This window comes from Nannobrachium achirus (assembly GCF_963921795.1).
Source record: "Nannobrachium achirus genome assembly, chromosome: 14".
In the NCBI taxonomy this organism is placed as follows: Eukaryota; Metazoa; Chordata; class Actinopteri; order Myctophiformes; family Myctophidae; genus Nannobrachium; species Nannobrachium achirus.
Genome location: NC_137821.1, coordinates 32,941,605 through 32,956,076, shown reverse-complemented (window position 1 = coordinate 32,956,076; position 14,472 = coordinate 32,941,605). Strand labels below are relative to the sequence as shown.

General features: G+C 40.8%; 1 protein-coding gene across 8 annotated transcripts; it reads left to right on the top strand.

Moving 5' to 3' along the window:
- Positions 1–2,662: 2,662 nt before the first annotated feature.
- On the top strand, positions 2,663–8,905 carry LOC308298300 (uncharacterized protein). Of its 8 annotated transcripts, none has more exons than XM_080741872.1 (11): positions 2,663–2,742; positions 3,779–3,901; positions 4,074–4,145; positions 4,392–4,448; positions 4,597–4,668; positions 4,795–4,869; positions 4,983–5,062; positions 5,210–5,296; positions 5,404–5,481; positions 5,713–7,138; positions 7,249–8,905. In XM_080741872.1, the coding sequence occupies exons 2-7, from the start codon at positions 3,793–3,795 to the stop codon at positions 4,997–4,999; spliced, it is 402 nt and encodes a 133-aa protein (XP_080597998.1). In that variant the 5' UTR covers positions 2,663–2,742; positions 3,779–3,792; the 3' UTR covers positions 5,000–5,062; positions 5,210–5,296; positions 5,404–5,481; positions 5,713–7,138; positions 7,249–8,905. The 8 variants fall into 6 exon arrangements, 7 of the variants coding, with proteins under 7 accessions (XP_080597997.1, XP_080597998.1, XP_080598000.1 ...); XM_080741870.1 differs by having other exon boundaries at positions 4,792–4,869; XM_080741871.1 differs by having other exon boundaries at positions 4,395–4,448; positions 4,792–4,869.
- Positions 8,906–14,472: the final 5,567 nt, after the last annotated feature.

Here is a 14,472-nt window from a genome sequence, read left to right as displayed (position 1 = left end):
AGTGGAGTAAAAGCTAAATATTTGCCTCTGAGATGTAGTGGAGTAGAAGTAAAGGTATTCATGGGTTCAATTTGTAGTCCTACAGCGGCCATGTTGAGGACCAACACAGGTGTTTCACTTGTCTGATTGGCATAGAATTAATGTTCTACATCAATCAGAACACCTGTGTTGGTCCTCAATATGGCCGCTGTATGGGGTTAAATTAAGGCCAATTCAAATTCGTATTCGTACTTTGCCGTTTTTTTTACTCGTAAACATTTTTACCAAAAAAACTATACGTAAACAAATTAATTGGAAAAAAATATCCGTAAAAAAAAAAAAGTATGAATGTTTTTGGGGAAGCTGCAGTGATTATAATGCCAAAACAAAAAAACAAGACAAAATACGAATATTTTCTTACTGATTTACGAGTTGTTTTGTTGGTTACTTCATCACGAATGCTTTCATCATCTCACGCACACGAATCTGTATGACGCACACGAATGCATGCATGGAAGGAGAAACGGCCAATAATCACGTGATCGGCAGAGAGCCAATGGGGGTGCGGCCTTTCCACTAGCCAATCATAATTCTCCATTGTTGGCAGCGGTTGCCATGTCTGGTAAAAGTGAGTAATCTCTGCTTTCTGTTGTTTTTTGTGTACTTCCGGTTCGTCCACAGACAGTGTTGTGTTGTTGTCGTCTCCGTTAGATAAAAATGCTTTCTTTTCACTTTTTTCTACTTTTTTCACTTGTCAAAATACGTTTTATTTGGATGCTTCATCTTTTTACTGTTCATTTTTTTTGTTAGTGTTGTCATCGGTTTTTATTTATAAAAGGGAAACGTATGTAACTATGCTACAGTCTTCACAGCAGAGCCGACAGACAGAGAAAGGTAAGATAACGTCGCTATTATTATCATAAAATACAGCAATCTATCTAATAAAACGTTTGTTAAATGTGCTTAGCAGTAGTGTCTTTTAGGGTTTAGTCCGGGGTCTTTATTTGATGTAAAGAAAGTTTAATATTAACGCTAGCCTCATTAGCATCTTAGCTCTGTCTATAATAGGCTACTACATCATCAGACTGTTGGTTCTCTAAGTGGGGTCCGGGGACCCCCAGGGAGTTCCAGGGGGTCCCCAGCTAAATTATAGTTAGGAACCAAATGGACCCTTAGGGGTATGTAACTGTACAAATCATTTGGTTCCATGTGTACACTCTGAGTTATGCTAACGTATGATTTTACAATATAAGTTGGGGTCTCAGAGATACAAATGCTATTAAATGGGGGTCAGTAGCCTAATGGATGTCAAACTGGGGGTCCTTGAAATTAAAATGGTTGGGAATCACTGCTAGAGCCGTAAAAATGTTCTCTTATGGGGTCACTGGCCTAAATGGGGGTCAGTGGGAATGTGGGATAATACAAGTCAATTCTTATTACCTCTTATTAATTTGGTGATTATCAAACGAGTATATGGGGACCAAACAATCTGTACAAATAGAGTAAAAATCCTCAATGTTAATTTCAATCTGAGTGTAGACCTTTACAGGTTCATTTGGTTAAATGTATTCTTTAATTAAAGTAAAAATAGTCTACACAGTACATGTTATAAACAACTTTACTTTTGACTAAGTCCAGTTTCATTAACATTGTAAAATGATAGCTATAGTAACAGTAAATATCTGTTCTTACCATACATAAAAATACATTTAATAATATACATAGTCTTGTCTTGGGTACATTTATTTTTCTTTCAGGAACTGTGATGACATGGACCACATCAGCCGATCAGGGTTCCGATGGCAGGATGTAGCAGCAATCAGATTTGAGAATTCAACCTCTTGAAAGAGCTCCAAGAAGGAACAACAAACTTTCTGTGGTCCTTCGTGGTGAGGGAGGTTGACGACTGTTTGGTTCAGGAAAACTCACACCCCTGTACTTTATTGGGAAGGAAACTATTGATTCTATTCACAACACACATTTGTCTTTGCCTATTCTATAGCTACACCTACATTATTCAGAACCTTATTCAATTTAATTTACAATATGCAAACAAAATCCGCCCAAAATACAATACTCTACATTCTATTGTTTTCCTAAATAAAAGGCCAATTGCATGTGAAATGATATTGCTTGTATTGTCTGAATACATTTGAATAAAGCTGATACAAGACTACATTCTATTGTTTTCCTGAATAAAAGGCTAATTGCCTGTGAAATGATATTGCCTGTATTGTCTGAATGCATTTGAATAAAGCTGATATAATTCACAAGACGTAAACATGTCATGATTCATGTGTTTTAATCGAAAAAGATGAACATGGTTAGTAGTACAGAATATCGTCGCTGTCCAATGAAAACCACGTAAATCCATTATTATGGATTTTTACTTTTCATCATAGTTGGATTACATTCACTCTCCTCTCTCTGCTAGTATCAGCTGGTGTGTAAATGGCCAATGGAAAGTTGTTTTATTGACCAAGCTATGTAACACGCATCACCATTGGATGTTTGACATGTCCCTCAAACCGCGTATGTAATGGGCGGGGAGATACGCTGAAACAGTAATCACCATTGGATGTGGGACCTGTCCATCACACCGCGTATCCAACAGCCAACGGAGATACGCTCCGAAACGACATCACCATTGGATGTTCAACCTGTCCATCACACTACGCGTATCTAACCACTGGAGGAGGGGAATGCTTCAGAGCAACAAACTTTTTCTTCACTAAACGACACGGAATTCGACATTATTACAAGGTAAAGTATCACCAAATGTCTTGTTGAGAACTGTATGCTTAGGTTATACCAACGATCATGTTCACGATTGTGCTTGGCGTCGTGTGAATTGTTATTATCCAAGTATTGTTCTCTGATGTTTGTGTTGTCTGTTTGTTCTCTGAACAAGCAGCGTCGTACACTGATTTTGCTTCAAACATGGTTCGCCTCCGTCAACCCACCGCAACTGGCGTTATCGATCAAATAATTTGCCATGTGGTTTTCCATTTACCTTTACCTTATACCTTACATTAAGCTGCCAGCACAACAACTTCTATGGAGTGTCCATGGAACCAAATGGACCCTTTACGGGTCCATAAAGGGTCCATTTGGTTCCATCTGGACACAAACGTACCATTACATTAAGCTGCCAGCACAACAACTTCTATGGAGTGTCAATGGAACCAAATGGACCCTTAACGGGTCCATAAAGGGTCCATTTGGTTCTATCTGGACAAAAACGTACCATTACGTGTGGTAAAAGTACTCAAATGTTTTTACTTTTAAGTACAAATATCAATAATGTAATGTAGAAATACTCTGTTACAAGTAAAAGTCTGGAATTCAAATGTACTTGATAAAATGGCTAAAGTGTTGGCATCAAAATGTACTTAAAGTGCCAAAAGTAAAAGTACTCTATGCAGAATGTCCCATTTCAAATATTTTGAAAATGGCAGATCTACATGCTCACAATGTGTCGCACTGTGAGCTTGCATTGGAGTAAAAGTACTCCAAAGGCACTCAGCTTGTTGTGTATTAAAGTACAATAATTTTGATCTGTGATATAGAGGAGTACAAGTATTGGAAATTGGAAATAATTCAGCTTGTAGTAGAGTAAAAGTAAAATATTTGGATCTGAGATATAGTGGATTAAAAGTATTGGAAATTGATAATACTCTAGTCAAGTACAAATACCTCAATATTGTACTCAAGTACAGTACTTAAGAAAATGTACTTAATTACTTTACACCATTGTGTTACCCTTGATTTTAACCCTGTATTCTCCTTTTATTTTCAGTATAACATTTCAGGATGATGTATTCTATGGAGGAGCTGTGTGCTTTGGTTAGCGTCAAGTATGTCAGGGGCAGACATGACGAGGCAGAGACTGTACTAGAGAGCAGTGAAAGCAGCGAAGAAGGTTTAGAAAAATAGAAAGAAAAATAGGAATAACTCAGTTTAATGATGTGTGTAGTGATTCTGGCTGTGGTGCAACTTGTGTGATTAATTTGGAAATCAAAGTGTTTTAATCATGAATTACAATAATTAGCTGCTGTATTCAGTGTTCTAATGATAATCTGTATCTTTCCAAGATGCACTTGATTGTGACCAAGTTGATGCTGCCAGTGCTGGGTCAGCTGTTTTGATTCAATCTGGGAGTGAAGGTATGTGGTGTGGTGTGTTATGAATTATAGTGCATAGAAACACATATGTGTGGTTTTGTATTGTACCTGCTGTCCTAGTTACAAATCCCTAAACATGCACTAAGTACCCATTTTGAATTGTTGCTGTACTAGTTTCAAACATAGTATTATTACCTTAACACAAATTCTTAATCAGTATCTGCTGTAGTATCACAATCTTAAAAAGTAGCCATTTCATTAATTCGTGTGACCTTTTTCCCCTTTCAGCAGGAGAAGCAGCAGGAGAAGCAGTTGTGGAGGACTCATCAATTGAGGAGATTGAAGGTTTGTCTTTGTCGCACGCACACACACCCACTGAGAGAGAAGTAAGGTTTGTGGTAAAACAGATTAAGGGCAAAGGATGCAACATCTTGGCAATGTAATTTCTACTTTGCATTCACTGTACATTGTGTTCCTCTTATGTTTTTACCAGATGAGCTTGATTCATCATGGAACCTTAAATTAGAGTTGGATAATCCTGGTGCTGCTGAATCTGGATATGAAGGTAATATTAATAGCTGTATAGAGTCTTTCATACAAAAACATGACGCACACATGTGACACTTTGCATTATTGTCAATGCTGCATGTTTTCTATTTGACATTCAGTCTCTTCTCTTTTTCTGCAGCAGAAGTTGTTGCGCCTCACTCAAATGAGGGAGGCGAAGAAGGAATTGAGGATGACTACTTAAGTGGGGAAGAAGAAGGTTGGTGTAAAACTAACAAGTGCCAGGGAACCGAGGCTATTGGCCAGAGCAAAGCCTGACACTGAATTGCAGGTGTGTTAACATTGCATTCATTTTGTTTCTTTCTTTCCCAGATCCACTCGACCACTAACCCTAACATCTAAACGTGACCAACATGGTGATTCTTCTGGTGCTGCTGAATCTGGATATGAAGGTATTATTATTAATAATCACTGTAATAAACACAAATAGTGACTGCTGAATGTTGCATTTTCATTTTTTTCCTTCAGAATCATACTGTACATGACCAGAAAGCGCCTCTTAATGTGAGAACATCTCATATTTCTTTTCTGTTCTTTAGGTGCAGACAGAGTTGAGCCGGACTCAAATGTGGAGGATGAAGATTCTGAAGGAGTTGAGGATGACGACACAAGTGGGGACGAAGAAGGTTTGTGTACAACCAGGCTTAAGTCAGCCAGAGCAAAGAATGCAAAGTCCTAGCAACACTGAATTATGTCAACGTGTGCATTCTGTTTGTTCCTCTTTCTTTCCCAGATCCGCTTGATCGAAACTGGACACCTGAACGTGACCAACATGGTGATTCTCCTGGTGAATCGGAATCTGGAAATGAAGGTGTTGTTGTCATTATTAATATGGACACATTGATGCACATGTGTGTAATGTAGTATCTTGCATGGTGCATGTTTGCTATTTAACTCTTTTCTTTCAACTACACATCCATACAGTACACATGTACATACCCACACAGATGTGCACGCAAGGGGCTGCACAGATACACACAGAGAGACTCGCACACTAATGGTCTGAATGACAAATTTTCTCTCTTTTTGTGACACAATATAGGACTTGAGGTGGAAGAAGACTCCTCAGGTGTTGATGCTGGTCTCTGTAGGAAGAGGAGAAATCCAGAGGGCTGGAAGAACAACATCCAGAAGAGGCGTAGAATGATAGGCCAGTCATATCTGGCCTAGGAAGAATAGAGAGTCGGTGTTAAAGGAGGGAAGAAAAATGGGTGTGTCATGTCAGTCTGCAGCCGGCCACAGGTCCAGTAAACTGCACTGCAGAGAAGTGGAAGAGTCGAAGCGAGAAGAGATCTTCAAGTACTTCTGGGAGAAATTAGACTGGCGTGAGAGGAAGATTTATGTTGCATCATTGGTAGAGGTGAGCAGTGTAAAGCGACGGAGGACAGGAGCAGAGAAATCCAGGAGGTCGGCATCCATTTTCTGTCACCTTGTCGTAGATGGCAGGAGACTCGGAGTGTGCCAACGCATGTTCCTGTCAACCCTAGGCTTGAAGCAGTGGTCTTTTTTGAAGTGGGTAGGAAGAAGAGGGAAAAGCCCTACTGAGGAAGATAAGCAGAAGCGGGTGAGGGTAAGGAAAGAGGAGTCTGACTTCTTGAAGACCTTCCTTCTGGACCTTCCAAAAGTTCCCTCGCACTACTGCCGGTCCTCGTCCTCTAAGATGTTAGCCTGCTTCCAGACCAGAGACCCCGCCCACTCTCAGAGTGAGCTGAGTCTGAGATCAGGCTACTAAGATGTACCTGGAGCCTGTGTTCAAGTCCATCAATCACCTCCATGCAGAGTATATCCGTTCCAGTGCAGACCATGGCATCCAGGCGCTGTCAAGGCAAGTGTTCACCAGAATGTTTAATGTTTGAATTACTCTCTTTTTCACCCGAAGAAAGACCAGTGTGATACCTGCTGTGCGTTCAAGGCTGGGAACATTGAGGCTGCCACATGGAAGGAGCACTGCAACAAAAAGGACACTGCACAAGCCATGAAGCAGAAGGACAAAGACGAGGCAGGTGAGAAGACCTTGGTGACATGCATGGATCTTCAGGGGCTCCTGCTCTGCTCCAAGCTACAGGCCTCATCCCTCTATTTCAAGACCAAGCTCTGTGTCCATAACTTTACCATGTATGACATGACTTCACATGATGCATCAAATTACTTATGGCACGAGGGTGAAGCTGGTCTCTCTGCCAACGAGTTTGCTTCGTGCATCGTGCACTTCCTCGAAGAACATCCCTCTTATGATGGGTACATCCTGTGCACAGTGTGATTGAGAGAAGACTGAGGAACAGAGACATCTGCGTTCCAGCTGAGTATGTCGTTGCCATCCGGGAAGCCCGTACCAATCCCAGGCCATACCAAGTGAAGTATGTAGACCACACTTTCTTCAAAAACTTCAGCCAGGTGAACCTCTGCAAAGCCATCCGCCCGGGAAAGGTCACTGGGGATCCCACCGTGCATGACCTCCGAGCAATCAGGTATTTGAATACATAATAATGACATAGCTGCGGAAACCAAAACAAACATTATTTAATGAGTATTAAAACCTGACTTTTCTCCCCTGTCACTGTCCTTGTATTCATCCTAGGTACAACGTTGATGGCAGTATGGAGTACAAGATCGACCACTCAGACGCCTGGAAGCCCTACGAGTCCCCATCACTGAGGAAGAAGAGCAACATCACCACAGTGTCCCCACTCTACACTTGCCGCCGCACCATTAAAGCGATGAACTTCAAACATCTGCAAGAAATGAAGCAGGTGTTGCCCAGTGATTTCCATGGCTTCTACAACGCCCTCCGCCATGAGCACGAGGAGTGATGGTTTCTCTGTTTTTCTCTCTCTCCGTCTGACATCACCACATAGAATCGCAAACTTGACTGAATGGACACCTTTACAAGATTTCATATTTAGATTGTAATTAGAGAAAAGACAAGATGAGTGTTAAAATGTGTTAATTTTCTTCTATAATTTTAGTGATTTTGATTACATTGCTTTCAGTGCTTGGGGACATGTGTACAATGGCTAAATATGTATTTTTAGATACAATAAGTCCATTCAAAAAGAGGCACCACAATCTTTCATGGGCAGATGTTACTTATGGGGGCTAGTAGTGTCACTGTAAATTGTAATAAAATAAATTGCCAGCTTATTGTGTCTAAAAAGACACATTTAGGCACTTGCACACATTCACTGAAATAAAGTATTTAAAATCGCTAAAACAATAGAACTAAATGAAAACATTTAACTCTCCCATCTTTGCTTTTCCCTAATTACAATCTAAAATTATGAAACCTTGTATGATATTCTTGCTCTGGGGTGGCATCGTTACCAAAGTTCCTAATTCCCACTGGGTTCATGTTCCTCCCTGCCTGGACAGGTGTTATGTCGACAAGTGTTCTGCTCAAAGTGTCCTTCTCCCTCGTACAGTCTTCACTACCTGGAATCCAGCACACAGTGGTTAATGTGTTTCATGTGTGCTCTGTTACTGTTTAAAAATAGTTTAGGGCAGTGCAATGTTTATTTATTTGCTTATTTGTATTCTTATTTATTTGCCCATTTCTAATATAATTACAGCAGAATGCACTTTTGAGATGTTGAAATTTGACACCACAGTAGGGACATCTATCTTCATTGTTGAGGTCAACTTAGCCAATGAGTCTAGCCTTAGTAGGTTGAAGAGCGTTGTAGAGCTGAACAGACACTTAACCTATGGTCCTTCCATTTTCAGTTCTATGTAATGCCCTTTCCAGGCACTGTATTACTGTTACAACACCTACATTAGAAATACTGAAACCCTCCTCCAAACATCCTTTACATCTCTAAACAATCACATCGATAATTTTGTACAATTAATTCTGCAAGTTCTATTATAATTAGTTTTCATGTAGAAAGAAACTAACAAATAAGATTCAGCAATTGAACACATCATTGAAACGGGGACTCAGCAGGAAAATCTGTTTGATTAACTTGGTTGCCACACACTGTGGAGCCACTGTCTAATAAAATATAATTCTGTGCAGTTGTATTTGACTATTGTAGCATTTTTTCCTTCCAGCCTAAAGTTGATCTTGGTCATCACTGTCTGCTAACATCAATGTGAAATAACCTATTGTACATGAACACTTATTTAGCTTGGTTATAACATCAGAGGGTCTGCTGGTAAGTAAATAAATTACATTAGGAATTGATTGCATTCTTTATTAGCAAAATGTTCATTAATCCAGGTTGTACAGTCAAAGTTGTACTGTAATCTGTTATAAAACACTGTTCATCATAGTAACTAGTTTGTTTTGGCCAAATGGTCTGTTTTTGTAATCATCCATTTCACATTTCATGGATGCTATGTACATTAAATGACAGAATAATAAAATACATTAGGCTATTGTGCACATTGTATCATCAATCATAAGAAAAAAATAAGAAACAATAAATATTGTATTTACAGTAAAAAGGTCAGGTTAATTGTCTAGTTTTGATTTGCAGCATCTGTAAGTGACCTTTATCAGTGCTTTTATCGTGTGTATTAATAATATATGCATTTCTATTTTATTTAATGTATAAAAATGATTGATTAGTCAATTTAGTCAATAGTTTAAAAACAAATATCGTGTGGATATAGGTTTTATATAGGGCATATTATGTGAGGAACAAACAACAGAAAGCAGAGATTACTCACTTATACCAGACATGGCAACCGCTGCCAACAATGGAGAATTATGATTGGCTAGTGGAAAGGCCGCACCCCCATTGGCTCTCTGCCGATCACGTGATTATTGGCCGTTTCTCCTTCCATGCATGCATTCGTGTGCGTCATACAGATTCGTGTGCGTGAGATGATGAAAGCATTCGTGATGAAGTAACCAACAAAACAACTCGTAAATCAGTAAGAAAATATTCGTATTTTGTCTTGTTTTTTTGTTTTGGCATTATAATCACTGCAGCTTCCCCAAAAACATTCATACTTTTTTTTTTTTTACGGATATTTTTTTCCAATTAATTTGTTTACGTATAGTTTTTTTGGTAAAAATGTTTACGAGTAAAAAAAAGGCAAAGTACGAATACGAATTTGAATTGGCCTTAATTTAACCCCATACCGCTGTAGGACTACAAATTGAACCCATGAATAGAATATTGTAAAGTAAAAGTACAGTACCTACATGTGCAACAATGTCATAAGTACAGACAGTACTGAGTAAACGTAAATGTTACTTTCCACCACAGGCTGGGCAATATATCGAAAATATATCGATATCGAGGTATCGACATGCAAGGTATTCATATCGATGAAGATGGCTTGAAATGAGGTATTGGTGCAACTGTCAAATTAATTAACAGACACACTATGCATGCACGTAGCACATGCAAAAAAGCAGTCCATCTGTAAACAGGTGTGGTTCAATAAAACCTACCTAACCCTTCTATGTGTACTGTGCAGCGTGCATGCATGGATATGCTATTCATTATCTGGGTTAGGGCAGGCAGTGGACCTAAAGCAGAAAAACATTAAAAACTATATAATGCAAGTGTTTTTACTAATATCGTGAGTAATATCGATATCGAGGTATTCAACAACGTTATCCAATATCGAAGGTTTTCCTAATATCGTCCATCCTTACTTTCCACCACATGCTCACTTTTGATCCAGTAAAGAAAAGAGCGGCGCGTCTGGCCGGCCTGCCAGTTGAATCTCTGCTTCATCTCCAGTCCATGATTCCATCTGTCAGAAAAAAAGCTCACATGTGGCTTGGACTAGAGGGTGGAGAGGCTTCTTCCAAAGCACCTACTGAAACTTTTAACCAATTTAGGGCCTAGAATTATTTCCTGCAGTAACTATTGAAAAATAGCAGATATACAGGCTCACAGCGTGGCACCGAGTGCCGCGCTGCGAGCTTGTAGATCTGCTATTTTTTGAAAAGTCGTGGAAATGTGTGCAAATCTTTTAATATATGTATTTTTAAACGAACATTTGTAACTCAAATTTTGCTTCTGGGGGTCCCTGGAACTAAAAAATTTGAGATGGGGGTCCGTGGCCAAATACATATAATTTTGGGGGTCCTTGACATGAAAGAGTTTGAGCACCACTTAAAAAAAAACCTTAGAAGGATTTAGAAGACACTTTTCGAATCGGGTCAAAACATCCAAAGACTTTTGCACAAAATGTTCACGATTTTTCAAAAATAGCAGATCTGCAAGCTCACAGCGCGGCACTCGGTGCCGCGCTGTGAGCTTGTATATCTGCTATTTTTCAATAGTTAAAGCATAAAATGATGCGTTCCCGGTCTAACTGGTTTAAAAGGGGAGCTCCGGTGCTTACCGCCTGCGTGCCCCAGGTCAAACCCGGAGGCTGGACTTGGAAGCAGCCGGGGGGGGTCTCATGAAACATGGAGGACATTTCTCTCTCTCTCTCCCTTTGACCGTCTCACTTTCCTTTACTCCGTCTCCACACGCTTGCCATCCTTGTTTCCTTCCCCTCTCTGACCTCTCATTCACATTGTGTACATGTTAAGCCTCGAACAGAGTCGGGTCCAGTGCGCATGGACGGATTAACCCCCGCAAGGGCCCCTGGCCGATTATTTTTTAGGGCCCCCCCACCCCCCACCATAACCCCTCCTCCCTCCCGACGCGCACTATCCAGCTTGGATTTTTAGCTGGATAGTTTCTGTGGACCAAGAAAGCACCTGTAGACAACAGAGGAGGGGCCCACACATTTGATTTTTGATTAAAATATAAATTTATTTTTTGTAAATTGTCAATGACAACGCGGCCCAGTTCCCCCAAGGGCCCCTGAGAGCCAAGGGCCCCTGGCAACGGCCCCACCGGCCCAATGGTTAATACAGCCCTGCCAGTGCGGTGTAGTCTTTTTGAGCGTTAACGTTGTAGTTGTATGACTCAAAAAGACTACGCCGCACTACACCGCGGTGGATAGCCTTCCACCGCGGTGGATAGCCTTCCACCGCGGACCCGACTCTGTTCGAGGCTTTATATGATCTGCCTTGCAAAATAGGGAGCGCTTTCTACATTTAGATGCCAATTATACGTAGCGAAATAGCCAATCTACAAGCAGGGACGTGCCAGAGAATGTTAGAGAGGAAGGGGCTGACATTTCTAAAAGGGCCTTTTGGTGATATCAAAAATAGCAGGCCTTCAAGCTCACAACGCGTCGCAGCGCGGAGGTCGGCTATTTTCGGAGCTTGATACCACACCGAAATAAGCATAATCAAGTCAATACAGGAGATGTGGCGTTACGGCATGGATTTCTACACAGAGAGGGCAATTCTTTCAACATAAGAAGCTGCATTCAAGTTCACGAGAGTTTGGACAAGGCAATTCTCTTGAATGTTGCCTTCACGTATATGGCATGGAAAGAGGGCCTTTGCATTTCTTTCACCATAGTAAAAAAACTGCATTCATGCTCTGTAGAGGGCACTTCTTACAGACGGATAAAAGGGCAGGGGCTCAAGCCCCCTTTTATGTCTATGTGTGTACATGCCTGTCTACAAGCACATGCAAGCATCGATGTTTTACTTTGAAGCATTTTAATTGTGATATCAAACAAAAACAGACATCTGTAGGCCTATTGATGCACAATAACAGAAAACAGAACATATACTAGTATAGAGCCCTGGGGGACTCTGCTCAACCATTAAGTGGTTAATTAGAGATAAAACACATCACCAACAGTGATATGAAAGACACAAGGGAGGGAGGGGGAGGTGGGGTGGGGGTATCAAAAGCAGAGGTATGGATTCCCCCCACCCCCCCCCCCCCCATCCCTGAAGTTAGCATCCCTGAGTTTATGTGGGCATTGATCTTCTGAGATCACCACCTTGTTGTCGTTGAACCGGTGGAGTGAGATATATGTTTTTAATTGACAGGAATCTGCACGGTGATGGAAAAAAAACGCAAACACTGCAATGATTTATGTTGTTGACGCTGCTAAATCGTCCTCGACAAATAATACATTACATTAGCATGGGTACAGCTAATCGCTAGCCTAATGGAATGTGTGCAGGCCATATTGATCATGGCTAGAGTGATCACTCATACACTGTTCTGGACCACATGACCAGTCAACTGCACCTTCTTAAGAGGATTGTCGAGTTATCTTTTTTTTTTTTATGAAAAATGAAATGTCATTAAGCTCCCGTTGCTGACTGATAATGTTGCGTTAAGTGTGTGTTTATGTTTGCCGATACGCTCACACGCATGCAAAACAAAAAGTTGAAAATCGTCTTGGAAACAATGTTAACCTTTACAGATTGAGAAGCACTACTGAGAATATAACCTGAACATGCACACACAGTAGCCTATGTTCTCTGTAAATCCATTTCTCTGAGAGTGTCGATATTGCGACATATAGCATCTGGTTGACAGTCCATTCTTTCGACGCGGGTGAATGTTAACCTGGTGAAAATCTAACATGCCGAAGTGGGTGAGTAGCTATACCTCCCTACGTGGGTAAATGTTAACCTCTAGTATACTATGCCTAAACCTAACCCAAACCCTAACCTCAGTAACCGTGACGCGGGTGAGTTGCTAACCTGCCAACGCTGGTAGTCGAATGAATGACACATCGAAAGAGCGAGATTTCCCCAAATAAATTTGCCCCGACTGTGGAAGGTCTACCCCTTGGCTCACAGAGAATGGAAGTGGACAGGACACCACTGTTTCAGATGCATGTGTGACTGTACCCTACCAGGCCTGTCATCACGGGAGGGGGGCGTCTTCCCCCTCAACCGAACCATCTCGGTCCCTCAGTCAAGAAAGACTGCCAGTTAAAAAGAAGAAAATGAAAGAAAAAGAGGCACTTTTTAATTAATAACGTTTTGGCGGCAAGCCTTCCTCAGCGTGTTAAGAAAGTGTTCTGTGGTGTTGTGTGTACCAGAAGGGACTGATAGACAGACAGACAGACAGACAGACAGACAGACAGACAGACAGACATGACAAGGACTAAAGCTGCAATTGGTACAACTAAATCATTAAAAAAGAATCGCATGCACTGCACGTGTGATGCAGCAGTTACTGCATTTAATTGGCTTTGTATCAGCTATTTTTAGCGAAGACATTTGGTGTAGAGGAAATACTAACAGCCCCAGTAAAGAGCCCTGGAGGTCCCCACCCAGTCAACTAAGTATAGGGTTTAAGTGGTCAGAAGGTCACGGTCAAAATGGAGAACAGATGGATATATTTTCATGAAAGTTGGTGTGACTGATCAGTAGGCTCAGTAGGATCACAGTAGTCAAGTTACAGAACCACTGACTGGGGTCCCAGAGGCCTTTATACAGGTCCACAGCCTTTTTTCACCATATCTCACCATATCTCAACGGGCTGTGAGTTTGTAGATCTGCTGCTTTCAGTTGAGTGTTCATTCCAGAAATAGGGCCGCTAGGCTTCCTGTGGTTAAAGGACAACTTTAGTTTTTTACAACAAGGGTTCATATTTTAGATTGTAATTAAAGAATATAAAAGATGAGTGTTACAATTATTTAATTTACTTCTTTCTATTGTTCTAGAGATTCTTATTTCAGTGGTTGGGGGCATGCGTACAAGTGGCTAAATATGTCATTTTACACAGAATAAGCCCATTCCCAAGATACAACGCAACCTTTCATGGTTGGATGTGACTTATGGGGGCTAGAATTGTTACTGTAAATAGCAATAAAGAAACGGCTAGCTTATTGTGTCTAAAAAGACATATTTAGCCACTTATACGCATGCCCCCATGCGTACGCATGCCCCACATTTTAGCACGGTAAACGCAATAAAACAATAGAACGAATGAAAGCATTTTAACACTCACTTTTTCTTTTC

What these genes read in the sequence shown, in the direction of transcription:
- LOC308298300 (XM_080741868.1), top strand. Translation starts at nt 3,793, where the DNA reads ATGATGTATTCTATGGAGGAGCTGTGTGCTTTGGTTAGCGTCAAGTAT. An exon ending in CAGTGAAAGCAGCGAAGAAG is followed by an intron (nt 3,902 to 4,073) that starts GTTTAGAAAAAT and finishes TATCTTTCCAAG; the next exon opens with ATGCACTTGATTGTGACCAA. An exon ending in ATCGGAATCTGGAAATGAAG is followed by an intron (nt 5,482 to 5,712) that starts GTGTTGTTGTCA and finishes GACACAATATAG; the next exon opens with GACTTGAGGTGGAAGAAGAC.